At 42.5% G+C, this 20,646-nt stretch overlaps 1 protein-coding gene across 1 annotated transcript in view; it reads right to left on the reverse strand.

Moving 5' to 3' along the window:
- Window positions 1–233: 233 nt before the first annotated feature.
- The window catches only part of magi2a (membrane associated guanylate kinase, WW and PDZ domain containing 2a), a 212,417-nt gene continuing 192,004 nt past the window's right edge, over window positions 234–20,646 (reverse strand). The window contains exons 17-23 of the mRNA XM_070853563.1: window positions 17,911–18,171; window positions 17,239–17,424; window positions 15,100–15,316; window positions 14,002–14,221; window positions 12,186–12,338; window positions 7,241–7,379; window positions 234–4,194 (exon numbers count right to left, since the gene is read on the reverse strand). Of these exons, the coding sequence (XP_070709664.1) occupies window positions 3,461–4,194; window positions 7,241–7,379; window positions 12,186–12,338; window positions 14,002–14,221; window positions 15,100–15,316; window positions 17,239–17,424; window positions 17,911–18,171 (1,910 nt within the window). The 3' untranslated portion in view covers window positions 234–3,460. The remainder of the gene's footprint in view (window positions 4,195–7,240; window positions 7,380–12,185; window positions 12,339–14,001; window positions 14,222–15,099; window positions 15,317–17,238; window positions 17,425–17,910; window positions 18,172–20,646) is intronic.

A 20,646-nucleotide genomic window follows, 5' to 3' on the forward strand; every position in this document is an offset into this window, starting at 1 on the left:
AGGAGTGTATTTCTAAACATGTTGAACCATTGAGTCCTTTAAATATGATACATTCTATGAACTAGAATATATGCTGCTTGTTATTGAGGCTGAATGGGGGGGTTAAAGTACAGCATTACTTTTCCTCTATAGGGACTGTGTGCTTTAAGAAAACAGACACCCATAATAAACCACACAGCAGCATGTCCTGAATAAATCTGTCATGTGTCAAGATTTCCTTTTATTTTGACAGCGTTTCAGAATATCATACAGGTAAACAAGATTTTTGCAAAAGTTAATATATCCATAATGTTGCATTTCATAAAAATAGTTGCTCCACTTACAGTCTTTGTGACCATCAATAGTACACTAAGTCATATTTATAGAGATATTTGTTAAGGGTCTACACACTGCAATAACACTACACAGTGATACTGAGCCGCTTGGGTGGGAGTTTATGGTGCAGCGCGTGCTGTTATTTCGACATACACACACTTTGCAAAAAAAAAAAAAGTCTTTTTCTGTTTTTTTTTTTTTTGCTTTCTGTAGAAAACTACTTACAATTTGGCTCAAAGCAACGGAGACAGCTCAGATGTGGAAAGCAGTGAGTTGTGCAAAGGCTGAGCAAAAATATGCACATTTTTTATTTCCGCTTCATAATGAAGTCACAAAATAAAGGAACAAATGAGCGGGATGATGCAGTATCTAGGCACCATCTCCTACCTCAAGCCTGACAAATGTAAAATTTAGGTTTGGGGCTTATTTCTGTCACACTGTCCCTGCACACCATCTACAAGTGATTGAAGGGCTGAGCTGTTTGTGCCTGGCTCATGATTTTCTCCCACATAATAATTTATATCCTAAACCCTCTGTGTGAGATTGTGCTTTAAAGTCAGGCCGCTTATTCCTTGTGTAATTACAGATCACAATGGCAACCATAATGACTTGTCTCCCTTTGCTCTTTTATTCTTTAAACACTGTTTGCAGCAAAGGACGAGAAACTTTTGTTCTGGTATCATAACTCGTGGCTCATTCAGGGGAAAAACGAACAGTCTTCTGCAGGGAGGGTGCAGATGACAGGAAAAGATTTGTTGATCTCAAAATTGACCTTGCGTAAAGCCCTCCCCTGAACAAAGAGTGTTCAATCACAGCTTAACAACTGTAACGTGGCGCTGCAGGCCTGTCGGACTTTGGATTATCTCCACATTTTGAAACAGTGGATGTGGGGCAGTAGTGCGAGAGATACTCAGCATGTGAAGTGTTGAAGAATGGTGTCTGTTTTTAGCCTTTCCGAAACCAGAATCACAGGGGCGCAATGAACGGATTAAAGTATATTCCATAGCATGCCCGGCTGACTAGTTTACTAGCTCGCTAACATTAGCATTTCTGTCCCGCTCTTTATTGGATTTGAGTATGTTCACAGTCTAGCGACTCCATCTAGTGAGACTTTTCTCTTTGAAAAGTAAAAACATATTGTCTGAAAAAACAGGACTGGAAACATGAAGCTTTAGTTTCAACCTTTCTGCACGATGTCATGTATGCAGCCATCAAGACTGCGCCTTTCTGCAAGATTCTTGTTTTAAAATGAGTCAGGAGACGGTTGCCAGCCGACTCGTGGAGTTAACGTTATCTCTGTTAGCCAGCTAGCTACACTGATGATATTTGCCGGGCAGTTGTCATTTCAGCCTTTTGGTTTACTTCTGCCTGAAATCATGCGACCTTTGTTTGAAAAATTATAAGTTTGAGGTGTAAATCCTGCAGCCGTTATCAATGTAAACTGCAGATGTGCCAGAATGGACAGTTTGACAAGCATAGCAACAGTAACTAAGGGGAGGGGGCGCACCTGTACATTTATGCTGCAGTGCTTAGCCTTCAAATAGAGTGTTTGCAGAAACACATTAACATCCACAGGGAGCTTTGGCATGGAGACGCCCGTCTTTATGTCACACAGTGTCGACAGCACCGGCGTTAACTAAGCAAACTATGCAGCTGACAGCGGCTGTGACAGGTGCAACCTCTTCTCAGCCCATCTGGAAATGTTTCATTTTCAAATTGAGTCCATTCGTTCGTGCACTCAGGTTACAGATTGTTAGGAGAGGAAGCTTTTGACAAGTGAGATTGATTCAATTTCAGGTTTTACTGATTTAGTTTGGTTTGGGTGCAAAACTCGTATGAGCAGTTCTTCATGGAAATGACTGAGCGCCAGACCTCATTAAGAGATCAGGAATGAAAACCATCATGACCCAAAATGAACCACTTGCACAAATAAGAACCATCAACACCTCTGCGACTTTTTTCATACATAAGCTTGTGAAATAAATGAGATATTTCACTGTATCACACTCGTATCTGAAAAAATACAGTTTATTATTTTAATCTGTGAAGTTGATGTTGTATAGCAGCCTGTTTTAAACCCTCCCAAGCGTTTTGGAGTTAAACCTTTCACTTTAAAAGTCAACCTCTCTGTCAGTCTAAGGCACTCTGCCCCTCGGTCGGTATCGTGCGAGCTCCTTCTCTCAGCGTCCGGCTGGACACCGCCGTCGCGGATTGCTTTGTTCGTTAAGCACAGAAATGAGAAAAATGGATTGACACGACACCCCCGCTGAACTCGGGATGATTCAAGCGCAAATAGACCGTGCAGTCAACCGCAGCAGGCCTACCGAGACCCCAAACTGCAATCACAGGGCTGAACGGGAGTGTAGAAGAGGAAGAAGTTGGTGTAGTAAAAGTTCATGTGCCGTGCCGTCTAGCTCGTCTAAACATGGACTATCAGGTCAACTAAGGTTCTGTTCACTTAAAGATGATCTTATTTACAAAATGATCCCACATATTCATATTCATTATAATATATCTATGTCTATAATCATCTGATGGATTATTCAAGACAGATTCAGGCCCACACAGTCTCCGTTAAGGCAAAGTTCTGTTGATGAGTAGATTTCATCTCTGCTCTCACGCTTTGTTCCATTCGCTCTCGTCAAAAACCAGGCAAACCTTCTTTGTGACATTCCATTTTTTTAAAACAGACTCCACTGTGAAGATATATGAAAAAAAGACAAAAAAAAAAAATTTCCGCCGACAGTAGCTTCCTGTCAGTTGTTTATATTTGCATGTTTGTTCTGTTTGGGGAGAACTCAAAATAGAGTTCTTTAAGTTTGCACCCCCCCAAATGATTCCTCGCTACGCTACACACACATTCTTCCATCTTTTTTAAAAAGTGGATGATTTTCCAGTTCTTAAGGTGGTGGGTGTAAAATATTTCTCAAAATAATTTAGAGTACAATATCATAAATAAAACTCTAAAAACACGTGGTCCAGATCACCCTGCCCCCCTTGGTTTTGACTCTGTGGTCTATGGGAGAATGGGATCGAGGGGGAGGGGATAGAGGAGCACAGGGAGGTGTGAGGATGGTAGTTTCATCCACATGGGGTGGTTTAGTTCAGATGAGTGTGGCCACTGTACTCTGCTGGAGCTGCAGTGTTATCTGCTCAGTGTGGACGTGCCTGTGCGCAGTGTGCTGGGCAGCTTGTCTGATCCAGGGATCTTCCAAGGGCCAGGAGAGACCGTGGCCTTCCTCCCTGCTGCGCTGCTGCTGCTGCTGCTGCTGCTGGTGCTCTTATTGGGCAGGCTAGGCCGGCTCTCTCCCAGGCCCCTGTCCAGTTCCCTGGGCCTGGGCTTGTTCTGGTCCGACTCCACCTGCTGCTGCCCGCCACTGTAACGCTCCACATCCTCCCTGCTGCTCCCGTTAGTGTGCGGGAGCTTGGTGGTGCTGGGAAATTGGGCGGATTCTCTTTTGTCCCCAGTATTTCTCTCCTTGGACCTCCCACTGGTGCTCCTGGAAGGTTTGGGCTCCACGCTCTGCCCCTCTTTGCCCCCTTCCCCCTCAGTAGTGGGCTGCACCCTGTGCCCCTTGTGAGTGGACCTGCCACCCTCCTTCTTGGCTCTGCTGCTCCCGCCGCTCGTAGCTGCTCTCCTCCCCTGGCTTATCAGATCTGGATTTAGCAGCTCTGCCTTCTGGGGGCTCTTTGAACGCTCCTTCCTGTTTTCTCCTGCCACCGAGTCTCGCGGGACGTCCAGAGGCGGCAGGTGAGGTGGGTCGGGGGCCAGGGCCAGATGAGATGAAGGCGATGACATGGAAAGGCTGTCGATGGGAGGGGCTACTTCCGACAGGCTTGGGGAGGCTGAAGGGCGAGCATCCCATGGGGCGGCATTATCTGAAACGCACATACACACAGTCAGTAATGTGAAACTCGCACACATGCTCTGTTTAAAAGCTTGCACGCATGCCACTGCACAGCCAAACACATCCAAACAAAAATAATCAACACAGCAATCATTTCTATTCTACAAGCTAAAAGCATTAAAGTAAATATCAGGGCAACACTACAGCCTCCTTCTGAACGTGTCACAGGGCAACTCCACTTTTAGACAACATCAATCTGCCTCCCATAGCTCTCTTTAAAGCCCCGGCCAATCTAAAACCTTGGCGGAAAATCGAAAACAGGTTTAATGAAATGGATGATGTGCCCAATAGGGTGGTGCTTTAGCAAGAATGAAAACCTCAGGGACCGAGTGCCTCTCTCTCTTAAGCCTAAAGAAGTCTGCATCCAGTGTAGCGGCTGCAGTGAATCTACAGCGTGCTCCTCCACAACTCACCACTCTCACGGACTGTTAGCTTCTGTTTCTGCACCGGTGAGTCTCGGTCCCTCGGCCATCAGTCACTTTCAGCGGGCTAGGCAGGGGGCAGAGGCTAGGCTAGCTACACCAACGCCATGAGGCCCAATTATAAACAGACTCTCATGCAGCGCTGGAGGATATTAGATCCCAGACTAAGAGGAAGAGGGAGTACCTGATCATTACGCTGGAGCTACAGTCCTTTCCCTGCTGGGACATTAGTCTCATTCTATGTGTGTGTATATGTGTGCGCGTTGGATTTAGGAAACCAGTGATTATCACATGCTGTGTCTTTCTATATATAATATTCACTTTCTTTTAGCTCTGCTTTGGTCCCCACCAACTCTTTAAGCTAAATATCTGGCTCTTAACCAGCCAAATGCCCCTCAGTGTTCATCAGCTACGCAGGTAGTGTACAGCGACGTTTTAGAGCTGAAACAAACTTATGAGAGCGGGGAGTGTGAACCAAAACGGGGCTGGAAATCCAAAATGATGAGCTGAAAAAAGCTCCATGGAGATGTTGGAAACTGCAGTCAGGTGATCCCTGTCACATTATATGTGGCCATAGTTTACATCAAAATATTGATTATAGCCACTTCAACAAACTTAAACTTAAAAAACTTCAATTTGAGATAACTCAGAAGTGTCTTAAGTCATTTAAATTGTTATTTCCTTTCCATTTCAACAAATAATCTTGTTCTTACTGATAGAGTTAAAGCCTCCTGGCTGTTAAATTCACATCTTAAAGGGAACTCCACTGATGCTTCATATTACTAGCCACAAAAAGTACTATTAAGCCAGTGAAAATGCACAGTGTGGCTCGGGTAAATCTGGGTAAGCTACACAAGTGATGTTGATTGTGTGATCTCGGCTTGGGCTTGAGAAAGCACACACGTTTAATAGAGGGGTTGCCTTGCAAAGTGGGTGTGTGGAGTGAGTGTTTACTTTAGGTTGGGTTTTCGAGCATTCTTAATTTCTTAAGTGTGATTTCTCAGGGCTTTGATAAATACGTGGCCTGGGGGTGCAGACCTAACGCTAGAGAGGCACAAAACCACACACAATGCTACACACACACACACACAGGCACACAAAATATTCATGCACATGCCCTTAACCAAATGTTTCTATGTCGCCAATACACTGCTTATGATCTTTATTTTTTTTGTGCATTTTGCATTCAGCTGTTCCTAAAAAGCTCACAAGAACCTAAAACAAAAATAACTTGCTCCTTTGAACATTAGTATGCTAATGTTTTAAATAGCCAAATTAATCACCATAGACAATTTGCATAACCTTCCAGTATGCAAATAAAGTGCCTGTAAACTACGTGTTATGAAATGCTGAATCAAGCCCACACAGAACAGAACATGTGGGTTAAAATGATGCTTCTACTTTTAGGCAGCGGGGGAACTCAGAAGGAACGCAAAAGATCTCTAATAAAGGGAGACTTTGTCTTCTGGCTCCCTGTGTGCATATTTCAGGGCTGTAAGACCACCTCAAGACAAGTGTTACAAGAGCTCTACACACACAGAGATTCAATCCCTGGCTAGATAGGAGGCTGGCAGAAAGAGGGCCGACACGGGAAAAACAACATCACCCTCTATTTCCTGTGTTTAAGGGCGGGAGAGTGACCGCCAAGGCCAAACGCTGATGAAAGTGCATCACTGGGGGCTTAAGTGCCGCAGCGTTCCCCTAAAATGGCTTTCTCTCCAGTGGGAGGATACAGAAAAGAGAGTGTCATGCTGGTGCAGAAGCTACCGGAGTGAGTGACGCATTGGGGTTTTATTACCCATGGTGTCTCAAGAATAAATGTCCCCTTCCAGGCTTGATTCGCGCTGCGCTGTGATTCCACTGGGTAAATAATCTGACGAAATATGTCATGTTCATCTCCTCTGGCTGACTCAGGGTAAACGCTCATATAGCAATATTTTTGGGCCTGTAGGTTGCCGTCAGCTGCTGATTTATCTTCCAGTCATGAGGAGAATTATGTTCACTGATGTTACAACCTCCTGCAGCTTTAAGCGATATCTGTTGATTATTCCATAAGCCAAAAGGCAAAATCTTCAACCATTATGTCCAAAGTTACAAAAGCAAGTTGGTTACAACAAAACAACACACGAAACCACAGCACAGAAAGCCAGGGTTAAAGTGAAGAGAAAAACATTCGTATGGTCACAAACCGTGTCTTTAGAGTGGCCCGTTAGGAAGAAATAGGGGGAGCCATGCTTGTCACTTTTCATGCACATGGAGAGACTGGAAGATACCATTCCTATAGAAGGGGAAGTAACAACCTAGACCAATCAATTAGTGATAGGTCACTGAAATGGACAGAAGATAAACTATTGTTAGTCAAGATAGAAGAGACAAATAATTAGTGTTTTTTTTACAGCATAGTGAAATACAGAATACAGCGAGTACAGAGAATATAAAGACAGGAGATATAACATGAATATTGATGCATGCCAGAATAATGTAGTCAAGAGTTGAAGTGATATTAAGACAGTGAGGAGAGAGACAGTCTAAGAGTTAAAAGAGAGTTAAGTAATGATCTGTGATCTGTGTTCTGGATTATGGTTGGATTCTTACCATACTCTGGGACTTGCCCTGTACCCCTCTTGAGGAGAAGACGTACACGCCGGCCTCCAGACTTGATCAGCTCGATGGCCCTGGCGTGGGTCATGTCCCTGGTGCTCTCGCCATTAATCTCAATGATTTGGTCCCCAACCTGGAAATTGTAAACAGCGATTAGGAAGAAAATGTGAGTGTGAGAGTGAATTTAATACAGAATATCGAGACAAAACTAAGTCAAAGCTCTGATATATTGACAGGGGTGTCCGCATACTTGTTCTGTGGCAGCTTTTCATGGCCCCTTTGGTTCCCAGTAAAGGAAATCTATTGCTATATTATATAATGGTCCGTGACAACAAATTGTAGAAGGCACCGTCCTGTTTCAAATGGATAACGCCCCGGTGCACAAAGCCAGATCCATAAAAAAGATCTCCAAGTTTTGTGTAAAAGAACACTTTACATCGACCCCACCCAACACCCAACATCAATGCCCCACCTCAGTAATGCTCTTGTTGCTAATTAGGCTGATAGGAGCAGCTGACTAAAAGATTAGGACCAAAGTTTTGGAGGACATGTTTGACAGTCAAGCCAGTTTGAATTTGACTGAAATAAACAATTTACAATTTCAATAATGACACTTCTATTTCTTTGCAAGGGGAGAACTGCAGAAACGATTGATAGAAACACTGAATACAAAATATATCAGCTGCCACTTTGTTACACAAACCTACTGGTCAAGTCCACAGCGGCGAAAAATAAGATGATCAAATTGATGACTGTGTTTGCGTGCCTAAGACTGAGTCAGTAATGCACACTTCATATGAAATGAATATTAACAAGCTTTTATTATGGATGATAAAAGGACCAATATGGATCTATAATTCATTCTTTCCGTTACCAGCCACAAACTGGTGTTGTTATAATTTTCGGCAGTCATTTCGAGATGTCATTCGGATGGAATTATGGCGGACCTCTTCTCATGGGGCTGCTGAGGAACATATGAGGTCGCCCTGATGAATACCAATAACCTGCCCATTTAAAATGACCATAACTGCGGCAGCTCTGTGAACAGCTAATGCAAGTATTAACTAGAGTATCTCCCATTAATGCGACCACTGCGTGACGTACATGAGGATGGGTCGGACGTCAATCCCCCCTCCTTCAAGTCTCCCACTTCCCAGCCCTTCGACGGGCAGCTGTGAGGTTGACTAATGGGAAGGGCTCACAGCGAACAGGACAAAACATGCCGGCCCAATTACGCTAACAAATGGAAAAGTCCTCCTGTAATGGCTGGCGTAATTTGAAAGTCAGGAGCAGACTCGAGTCAAGAGAGAGGCAGTCATTAGGTGTCATTACACTGGTCTGAAGAGAGGTGGAAGGTAAGACGGTTTGCTCATTAATCCTCACCTCCTAACAGCAGAGGAGAGTGATCTCCATTTTCATCTTTAATAAAGAGGGAACTAAAGTTGAATGGATGGTGCATGAATGCTGAGCACAGGGAATGTGCGGCGGGAATGAAGCAGGAGCTGCTTCTATTGCACTGTTGCCCAAAGCCCATGCACGGCTCTTTTTAACTTAAGGTTTAAAGCTTAGGGAGGTAATTAAATGTGCTGAATGATCATCTGTAATAACCAATCACTTTATACAATTTATTTAAAAGTCTCTAGACCGCAATTTGATCCTAAAGACCTTGTTAGAATTTGTTACTGCTCCTTGTTACTAATTAGTTTGTGACTTCCACAGTTAAAAATAGATTTTTCCTTTTTAAAGATGTCACAAAGTGCCTGTTGAGATGGGATGACTCGGCTCGAACTCAAAACTTAACAGAGACTGCAGGGAGTCACAGTGTAAGTGGGCTTCTGGTTTCAGCACCTTAAAATGTGTCAAAGCACCACTCAAATCCAAAGTGGCAGGCGTGTCAAAAGCTTTTTAGCCAGTGACTCAGATTTACTTAAGTTATATGCAGATTGATTCCTCTCTGCACCCGGCAGGATGGATCGAGGGGGGTTGGAAGAGAGATCAAAGTATCTTCTCTACCTTGTTCTCTGAAATCTATTCAACAGCACAGCGTCGGGTAGATTTCAATATCCTACCAGCAGTGTTACTGTTTGGTCATTAATCCGAGACAAATCAGACTTAGTGGAGGAAAGTAACTAAGTACGTTTGCTTAAGTAGAATTCTGAGGTACATGTATGGTGCTTTAATATTTCTATTTTATGTGTTGTACTTTTTATTCCACTAAGTTTACTTGACAAGGGTCGATTTCACAGACTGTGATAAAGATGGACGACATGACAGCTGTCTAAAACTCAGGTCAAAACATGTCGATCACCCCCGGTGGCTACAGTACAGGACATAAGGCCAGCCTCGTCCATATAAACGGATGGGACATGGGCCAAAGTGAACATTAAAGTACACAATTAGGAAGCACCCACTCCCTCAATGTTTGCTAAAGCCTTTTTGTTTAGAAAGGTGGACATTCTCTTACACACCGTTTTCTTTATTCAATTTATAGTTTCAATGGCAATTGACAAGGACAAAGAATTGTATTCAGCAATAGATTTATGTTTATTTCTTCTAAATATATTGAAAGGACAGACTGTAAATCAAAGCCATAACCTGTCAGAGTCTGAGTCCTTCGTGGAAGCCGTCTTGTGCCAGTGAATAAAGAGGAGGTACGTCTCAACGGTAGCCCTTTAATGTGGTGCATGGGTAGATGGGTTTTCAGATTTGATTGGATATTGGATGTGTGATGAAATGACAGCCAATTAAGATGTATACTGAATATTGTACAAATTGTTTGATGTTATTTGCGTGAGCATATTGAAGGGTGAGTTGAGGCCTTGTTGGTGTGAGCAAGTTAAGCGGACGATGCATGTGTTTGTTGTTAACCCTGTCCACTCTCCTTTCTCTAGTCCTGACTTGATGGGCCAGTTTGAGCTGGAGAGGCTCTCGTGCTGTGCATGTGAGTGCAGTATGGAAGAGACTCCAGTGGTTTTTGAAGTGCAGCACCAGAGAAGTTGTGGCCTGTGTAAAGAGAACAAAGCTTTCCCTGCGTATTTTGTTGTTGTCTTTGCTTTGTTTCATATTTCAAGGAAGTGGAGACTGCAAATAAAAATCGAGTCGAGTGTGATGTTTTGTCTTCCTGACATTTCACCATGCTGCTCTATACCTCACCTTATAACATACACGTTGACATTTTTTGGTTTCTGTCAATTTAGGTAGTTTTTACCATGTTGGATGTATGGTCAAGTGTTCATTTTTCAATTAGTTATTTGACACCTATAAAAAGGGGGTGAAATGTCATGACTGACTGCCAACTCTTGCCGTGATTGGGTTGGGTGGGTGTAGCCTCAGTCCCTCCTGCTCAGACTGTGGCTCCAAATGACGTCACCAGTGCAAGATGGCAGCCATAACTGGGATATTTCATCTTTATCTTTATACAGTGGAAAGAGGGGGGGATCCATCTTTATGTACATCAATGGTCCACTTACTTTTGAGGTTAAGATCTTACAAATCACATAGCATAAGTTCATAAATACATAATATCATTAAAGCTTAAACAAGCGATTCCCAACATTATTGGTTTGTAACATCTGGTGGAGGTTTCTTTTAAATGACATTTAATCATCAAAGTCTGGCTAAAGGTGTTGTTGCTGGCATGTTCCGAGTTGTAAAAATAATTTTGTGGCTGCATGAAATCTGACAAACTAAAGTGAAAAAAATCTGGGGGAGTGAAAGTAAGTTTACCAGACCTCCGCAGGCCACTCCTCAATCTGTTTGTGGGTAAATTGAAGGATTACAGAAAAACTGAATTAATGTAACACACATCTGAGTCGCAAGACTTTGTTTTATTCTCGTTTCCAACCTCCATGTCCCCTCAGAGTTTTGGGAAACTAAAATACCTGTTAATAAAGTTATGAATAGAAACGGTCTTCACCTCAACCAGCTACAACAGTAAAATTGTACTTAAGGATTCATGCGTCAGTTTTAACAATCTTGTGATAAAATCTAGAATAATTCAGCAGCCACAGGGGCCGTTTGTCTGAAGTAGGAGTTATTTTATTTTTAATACTGCACATATATTTTGCCAATACTAACTTCGCACTTTGGACTTTTGCTTGCAATGGAGTATTTTCAGATTTGTGTATAAGCACTTTTACTTAGGTAAAGGGTCTGAATGTGTCTTCCACCACTGTTCAGTCTGAGCCGCTTGTGTGTGGACTTTAAGTAGAGCTCAATAGAGATTCCCTGCTCCTACCTGCGTCTGGACCCACTGGACTACTGGAAAGTAATACCTCCCCTGGGAGAATTTTGCTCAAATTATTTTTGACAGGTTCATTACAGATAAGGAATGTAGAGCAGACTCAGGCTATCAGCTCCAGACAGAAAGATCGGAGAACATGTGAGGAGTGGAAAAGAGAAGGAGGAAGTAGGAGATCAAGATGTGTTGGTTGCAGGATTAATTCTACATTGACAAACTGAGAAAAGCTACTGGGGAAGTTACATTTTATGTTGCTAGCAACAAAGCACGTGGTTATCCCTAGTAATTTTTATTACACCTTTATAAATTCAGAAAATATGACTCTGCTTTCGCTGACCGACTTATATAGTAGCAACTACAGCTGGAGGGAGAATTCTGCAGCTAACCAAACATTAAAGTACAGTATAAGTTGGCCCACTTAAATGTTTTATCTATCTTTATCTTTCTGAATATTATCTGTTACTAAATGCAGAGGAGAGATGAATTTCAGGAACTTGGAAGGAGACAAAGTTCTACAAAAACACCACCGTCTTTGAGTTATTTTGACAGAATCAGCTCTAAAAAGTTGCTGTTGCAGCTTTGATAACATCAGACAATTACACTGAGTGTCTGCCATGTAATCCAGAAAGATAAAAAGCAGCGTAACCTTTAAAGGGGATGCAGTGGCTTTCTCAAAGGAAATTACATCATCAGACTTACCCTCATCCTGCCGTTGCGGATGGCCGGTCCGTCCTCTGCCAGTCGTAGGACGAACAGGTCCATCTTGTACTCCCGCCCTCCGCGGATGCTAAAACCGAAGCCTTTCACACTTTTCTCCAGCTCCACTGTGAAGAAGTCAAAGTCCTGTGAAAGCTGAGACAAGCACAGATCCAAAATGATTAGATTCAGTGTTATCTGAGGAGAAAATGGGCCACTGCAGCAGAAAATAGTCCCAGGACTCAGCAAAGACAAATAAGTGAATAAGAATGGAGCAAATGCAAGGTAAACAACTATTTACCATACCTTATATTGTATAAGGTATCAAAGGTAAACAAGGGAGGTAAATATCTTTAATATAATAAATAAACAAAAGCACTTGACATGAAGAACTTATACTAGTAACATAAGCTTCCTCTAAAAATCCACTTACATACAGTTTAATATTTCACTCTTACATTTAATTTTGTATCTTTCATTTCCTGTCGGCTGGGAAATAACATAGTAGTAGAATTTATTAGCGGCAGACAGTATCCACTTTATGCAGAAACAGATTAATTAAGTTTGTACAAAAACAAAATTATGGTATTTGCTAATGTGTGTGAAAGAACTGTAACAGAATGAAGTCTAATCTGTGATAAAAAAATGATGGGTCATTTAGAAGCAGTATCACCATTACATAGATTTTCCGGTGGTGTTTTTCGCTGTATAATGCCCCACTGAAGTCAAGTCAGTTTTATTTATTTAACACTAAATCAGAACAAAAGTTATATCATGACACTTTGCACGTAGAGCAGGTCGAGATATACTCTTTAATTTACTGAGGAAGCACTTAGCAACAACGGCAAGTAAGAACTCCCCTTTAACAGAAACCTTGAACAGACCCTGGCTCGAGGTGGCGGGTATCTGCCTCGACCACTTTGTACGTCAAGGTCACAATTCTTTTTCCCTTTATCTCTGTTTTGGTCTCCACCAACACCTGAGGGAAATATGTAGCTCTCAAGTTGCTAAATGCTCCATTATATTAACAAGCTAGTTTCTGACTGTGTCTGCTCTTTGGTACTGGGCAGGTAGTGTACGGTGGGATTTTAGAGTTTGTGGAGTACTGAAGTTAGGTTACAGAGAGCCGTGAGAGTGAACCGCAAACGGTAAAATTTAGGGCCATAAAACCAAAACAGTGAGCTAAAATAAGACCCTCTTTAGCCCTGAAATGAACTAAAGAGATAGATAAATCTGTGAGTTTGTCCCTACAAACAACAACTTTCATATCAGCCACAGGCGATTGATCCATTATTATTGTAAAAATATTTAGTAATGCAGCTTTCAGGGATCCTTGTCTCCTACCTCTCAAATATTCATTTTATAATGGTGTCTGCCTCGCAAATCCAGAAGCTACGAAAGCCCAGAGAGGCTAACCTGTGATTGTTAGCAAAAAGCTTTATCTACAGAGCTGAACACCTCCAGGCATTTATTAAACACCACCAGTCCTATTTAGAAGGGAATATTAAAGCAATGCTTAGAAAACTGAGCCTACTTTTTATTCATTCTTCACATAAAAAAGGCAAAACAGGCATTTTTTTCACTGGTTTTCACAAATAAAAATAGAAAAAGAAAAAAAAAACAAGATTATCCAGGCTGATTGTCCTGGCTAATTTTTTTTTAAACACAGAAGAGAAAATTATTTAGATCCGACTTAGAAATGTATCACTAGATTATTTTCTCACTTGCCTCTCAGGGCTTTTGTAAGTATTAATCGAACTCTAGATAAGAGTCTGTGAGGAATTAAAGAGAAATTTTCTGCCGTTGGAAACGTCCTTACTTGAACTGGTGGCATTCGGTACTCTGGGATGGTGAACTGCCTGGTGTCTGGAGCTAGCTGTCTGTAGTCGAGCAGTGGCGGGTGTCTGTAGTCCAGCGTGGGTGGCTGCCTGTAGTCTGCCACAGGAGGGTGTCGGTAGTCCACGGGCGGCTGTCGGTAATCTGTGAACGGCGGCTGTCTGATGTCTGGTTTCACATCTTGCCTCGCCTTCACCTCTGACCTGTAACTAACAGACCAATCACAATGACGGAAGAACTTCCAGGAGGATTTCTATTGCTGTCATCATTACCTTTCGACATGCTGCATTAATTGTGTTATATTTCGGTGCACTTAGCGTGCTGTGAAAATCATGTTCTCTGACAAACTGCTGGGTCACCCATTGCTAACGGAGATGGCTTGTTTTGACTAGCACTGACAACCATTAAAGAAGACGAGTGAGGAAATTAAACAGGTTTTCCTCACACACCACATAAAATGTTCATAATAAAAACAACTTCTCTCAGAAGGCAGTGATGGTGAGTACAAAGAGATTTGGAGACTGTGTAAAGAGGAGGGGAAAGGCAATGACATTGTAGATTTTGGACTCCTGTAGTTCTTGGTAAAATATTAAACAGATCTCTATAAAGAAGCAATTTATGTAAATAATTTAGCAGCCCATAAGAGTTAAGTGATGTTATACAACAAAGTGGAGAGAGAGTGAGTGAGAGGGAGAGCGAGTGAGAGAGAGGGTGAGAGATGCATAAAGAGATAGACATATAGAGAAAGACAATGTTAGTGGTGGAAGAAAGAGAAACAGACTATAACAGGAGATGCAGAAAATAAAAAAGGTGAGTGAAAGGTGGAGAGAATGGGGACGAGAGGATGAAAGTATCTGACTCACTATAACTATATTCTCAGAGGAACAGTGCTTTGCCCCAGAGACAGATAGAGGGCTAGTCTATAAAAATGCCTCACTGCGTCAGAAAATCAAGACAGCTGCAAATGTGACACTGTAACACAGCATGAGGATGATACAGCTCTCATTATAATTGTTAACCGCCACTTTGAGAAGAACTTGTCATGCTCTGTAGCCTGGAATCCTTCTTAACAGCGTCTTACCTGCTCTCGTGGGTGTAGGTTGGCGGTGCAGGGGTGGGCAGCTGGGTCACAGGGCTCTGGTGGGGCATGGGGTTGGGCTGGCTAACACAGGGGTTGGGTTCTGTCGCTGCAGGGTTGGGCTGTGACGTGGTGGTGCTTGGCTGGGTCTTCGGGCTGTGCTGCTGCGCCATGGGGCTCTGCTTTTCCGAACTGGGAGCTGATGGAGGATTGCTGATCTCTGGGATTCAAAAAGGATACATAGCATATGCTTTCGAGCTTTATTTAACCAAATAACAGTCTTTGTAGATGCTTAAACCTGCGTGAATTGTTTTGGTCACGTGGATGCAGCCGAACCTCGTTGGACAAACCACAAGTTATTTGCAATTTGTGACAAAACCACAGTGGTCACAGCTTGAGCTACAGGCGGGGTTTAGGTGTGATGACAGCGAGAAGCAACGGATCGTTTGAAAAATACCAATGGTGGGTCCAAAAGAGGTTAGCGTAGATGGTGCTCAAGCATCAGTTACATCTGAGCTGGAGAGTATGTCTTCATTAAAAGAAGACCAAAGAACAGCACTTCTAGTGACTGGCCCGATGTTTATATGGTTTGTTGATTGAAGTTAGCCTGTGTTACACGGTGATAGACAGATGGTTCGTCCAATCACCTGCCAAGTACTTTTAAAACGTGCCTGCCGTATGGATGACTTCCCAGATGGTTCTGTGTAACAAACCATCTGGTGTGCCAGTTTAGAGGCAGCCAGCAACCTGTTAACAACGTCGAAATACTATCACTTCGTAAAGTTGATAAGGTGAACATGTTAGGAAACAGTTGGCTATCCACACGTCCAGCAGACATATAGCAACTTAAACATTTATTTATCATGTTTCTGTCCACCTGGTAAATGTAAGTCCAATATATATAGAGACCATGTCCTGAATCAGACACATCCAGACTGACATCTTTTCTGTTTGTGTTGTCTTTTCAAAGGGACTGTTTTGGCGATTGCCAACAAAGTGTAAATGTCAGTAATTTATACATCTGCATGTCAAATTTCATGGGCATACATGTATATTTATATACAACATTACACGTTATGCTTGGGTGACACTCTTTTCCTTTTAAAAGTGTGTCTGTATATTTGCTGCTCTGTTTAAGCCTTAACTACATAGTTTGGAACTGGAGAAGCATGTTATCTTAATGTTAAGGACGCAAGTACAGAGCTGCATGTGTTGACAGCACTGACGTTGAATATCCTCAGCACTCTTTAAAGCAAGGAGATAATGGTGGCCACTTAGGATTAGCCATGTCCGTGGCTAAATCCCCAGCAAAACCCCACTTTTGCCCAAGCAGTAGTAGTTAGTAGTTTTATGGAATGTAAGCAAAAAAGTGGCCGACTCAGGACATCGTTACTCTACTTTCTGCTCCATTTTGGTCTCCACCTTCTCCTGTGAAGAAAATCTTGCTGCTTAATTGCAACATGTTCACCAGCTGGCTGCTAACTTTGTTTGTTGCCGCTGTCTATCCGAGGAATAGCGTGCACAATGCATGACCCACTCGAGCTCCAAAGTGACACCAACACTCAAACGCTCCAAAGGGGACCTTCAATGTAGCTCTGAATTACAAGGTTATAAATGTCCAGCAATGGCAAAGCAAAAAGAAAACAGTTGGTAAACTTTAGTGATAAAGTCAGTTGTGCTTGCTCTAGTAATTCTAAGATGGTAACCTGCTCTAGGTGACCAGATATGAGTCTCATTATGATTAAAATCTCTTTTTCAAAAGAGTCATGATTGCAGCATACACGAAGAATCACTAGACTACTGAAATCACACACACTTTCAGTAACAGTCATTGCGTATTCTGAATTATTGTAACCACAATGAGAGACAGCAGCTCTGTTCAAGCATTTGCATGCAAAAGTGTTATGGAGTCAGTGTCGACTCGGTGAGAAGAGAATTTGCAGACCAGAGGAACACATCTCATGAATATGGCAAGTGACAGTTAATCTAAAAAGAATCACATTTTGCAAAACTCATATCACAACTTTCATTTACTGTAGCCAAATCAGTTGCTGTCATAAATCACCAACTCCCCAAAGTATTGCAGTTTCAAATCCTCATTTATCATGTCCACGTGTTGTGTGTGTCCACATGTTCCCTCACCTTCCTGTGGTATGATCCTTAAAGTGACGCTGAGGCCTGCATCCTTGATCAGCTTAACGATGTCAGCGTGCGGCATGTTGACGATGGACTGGCTGTTCACTGCCAATATCCTGTCTCCCACCTTCAGCTTCCCACAGCGGTCGGCCGGGCTGCCCTCGATGATGCGGCCAATTTTATGGGGCACAGCTGTTGGAGGATTCAAACACAACACGCTGCAGGTAAAGACGTGCCCAGCAGCAGATAGGAGGATTATGCCTGCGTGTGCTCACACACCACTAACGGACTGACTGAATATGTCTCTGTCTCTCTCATTTTGCTATTCACCCCAGGCTTACGTAAGGCATCCTGGTTTTTTTTTCATTTGTGTGGGCGATGCAGTGATGCTTACGCTGGCATACCAGAGATGTGTGTGACTGACGTACTGTGGGAGGGCATGTATAATTGAGAAGATAGAATGAGTGGTGCTTCACTTTTTATTGAGACATGACCTCTTCTTATACTTAAGTTTGGCACTTATCTTGACACTTTATTGAGTTTACCTGGTGGTTTATATTGTGTCTAAGAGGCTTCAAATGAGCTTTAGCACTTGTTATGCTGAGTAGAGGATGAGTGATAATGCATAAGCCTCCACTTGACTCCATTAAACACCACTTAAACAATCACTGGACTCACTGTTGGTGGTGGCCGCCTCGGGCCGGTTGAGAGAGCTGATGATGACGAAGCCGAAGCCTTCGCTCTCTTTTCGATTGATGATGACATCACTGGGTTGTGTGTTGGGGGTCGACGTCCTGTCTGAGGCGGCGGTGTTGCCCATGCCAGAGTTTGGTGTCTGGGCGGTGCCGGTGCTGTTGCCATATGTGAAGTCACTGCGGGGTGAGCTGTGTTGTGTGGAGACGGAGCCAGGGCTACGACCGTTCTCCGGACAGGACTCACCTGTAAGGGGGGAGGAAGAGAGAAAGCCGAGTGGGCATACATGCAAAGACAGTGGTGAGGTGTGACTGGAAGCCAATAGTCCTCTGTATTTTCTAAGTCAAGTCCACCTTTTAGCGGCCACCTTTTAGCCCTATGGGATATGACAAAAATTTCTGTTTCACTGTGACTTTAAGAGACACTATTTTTGCTGAAGAGAGGCTGATCTAACCTTTTCTCACCCTTATTTATACCTTATTCAGCCTTCTTTTGTGAGACACATTATATAAAACTAGTTACCTCCGATCAGGTGGGACTCTGCTGGCTGTTTCTAAGTTGCGGCTCAAGACTAAAGGTGACCGGGTGTTTGTAGTCAAGACCCTTCAGCTCTGGAACCCAAGAATCACAATCTGTGAAATCTTTCAAATGACTTCTTCAAATTTATCTTTTCAAAAAAAGCCTTTTTTGAATGCTGCCACCATATATCTTTTACCACCATATCTTATCTGTTTTATTGTTGTTGTTATTATTTTGGGATTTTAAGACATGTTTTTTATTGTAAAATCCCATTAGCAATATAAGTAGTCCCTTACAGCTTTCAAATTAATGCAGTGGAATGGAGTTAAAAAAAAAAAAAGAAGCTAAATTTCACTTTGAAATATAGTGAAGAACAAAGTAAAGTAAGTTATAAGTAGCAGAGAATGGAAATACTCAAGCGCATCAAAACTGTACTTAAGAGATAAATGCAGGCTGTCAATTAGTATATCTTTATATTTATGAATTATGGCATTTTATCTTTCCTGAAATACTCTGCTGTTGTTACACTGAAAAACATACTGATGTGATTCATAATTGCTTTGGAAGAGTCTAAGGATAATTCTCCATGTGTAAAAACAATTAATTTTCCAGACAAGAGGACTTTTTTTCCTGCTCCCCCTATAATTGGACAAGCTGGAGCTGAATCTCATCCTCGTTAAGGATCAAGACGCAAACACAAGACAGCGGTACAAAACAGAGAAGCAAAAGCAACTGTCACAATGTGGTAAAACACATCATTAAAATGCAGCGTCGTGTCAATCCAGCCAGAGCGAAAGCAGCTTCTTGCACCTCTAGCTTTTTGTGTGTGTATGCATTCTGGCATACTGAGCGATCAAACATTGTGTTGTTGTTTTGATAGCTTTAGCGGAAAGCAGTGCTGTGGTTTCCTATACTTTAACAGTTAGGAATATAAATTGTAACTACAGCTCACTGATATGAAGTTACAGCTAGATTTGTCATAGAAAAAAGGTTCATACCCACATGTTTTCCTTGCCCTAACAAGTGCACATAGTAGATAACAATAGTTATCTTATGAGGAGAAAACTAGTCAAAATAAGAGAACAAATTGTGCAAAATGTGGATCACTGGGTGCAGGCAGAGGTATGAGCTGAGAACAGAGAGCGGAGTCTGACACCTTGCAAAGTGCCTGTGGGAGTCAGACAATTAGGATGGAAGTAAGGGCCGCAGAAGAGGCCAGACATGAGTCAGACAGTAGCCTTTGGTGAGAAGAAATTGACAGAGAGGGCGGAATGGAGTGGGCAGAAGTAGATTGGTGAGAAGAGTGTGTGCATATGGTGCTTTTTTGTGTGAGTATGTGTGTGGTGAGGCAGTAATAATGAGACCAGGTGAGGCTGGCGTTCACAGGAGGAAGTGCCACACAAGTCTCCGAGCTCAAACGAAGAAGAAACCAGAATAAGCACCAGAGAGTGACCGCGTGTGGAAGAGCAAGAGTGTGCAAATGTGTTTTTCTGAGGAGGCTTCAATGTAATTACAGTGGCTCAGTGGAAAACGGGTCATCCACTAATTGGAAGATTAGGTTAGAATCCCAGCTTCTCAAGTCTGCATGTTCAGGTAACCTTGCACAAGATAACGAACCCCAAATTGCCCCCAAAGCAGTGCGCCTGTGTGACTGTGTGTAAATGGGTAGTTCACCTTGCATAGTATAAATGGTGTGTGAAGGGGTGAAGTGAACATAGCGTTGAAGCAATCCGAGTGGTTGAAAAGAGTAGAAAGGTGCTGTATAAGTGCAGTCTATTTACCATTTAGTGGTGAACAGAAAGGGAGAGAGGAAACAAGTGAAGAAGAATGAGGAATTTGATGAAATATTGTGCCGTGTGTAGTAAGCCTGTGGGGTCAACTCACTTATAAATCTCTATATAAACTCTAAAACTAAACTATAAAAACTCACTACAAACCAATATCCTGAAGCCATTTAGGACCAGGAAATGGGAAAAGAACCCAAACCAACAATGTGTTAGTCTTTCAATACTCTCTGACTTTCCTACCCGGCCTGTTACAAACATCCTGTTGGTTCCCACTGAAACATAAAAACAGGTCATAAATACTACATCATTTCTAAAATAGCTGTATTTTTTCAAAAAACAGGAGTAAATAGTGCATTTATCAGCAACTATTTTCAGCTGCAGAGAAACACTCTCTACTGATCATTTACAGCAGCAG

Source organism: Pempheris klunzingeri, chromosome 22 (assembly GCF_042242105.1).
Source record: "Pempheris klunzingeri isolate RE-2024b chromosome 22, fPemKlu1.hap1, whole genome shotgun sequence".
In the NCBI taxonomy this organism is placed as follows: domain Eukaryota; kingdom Metazoa; phylum Chordata; class Actinopteri; order Acropomatiformes; family Pempheridae; genus Pempheris; species Pempheris klunzingeri.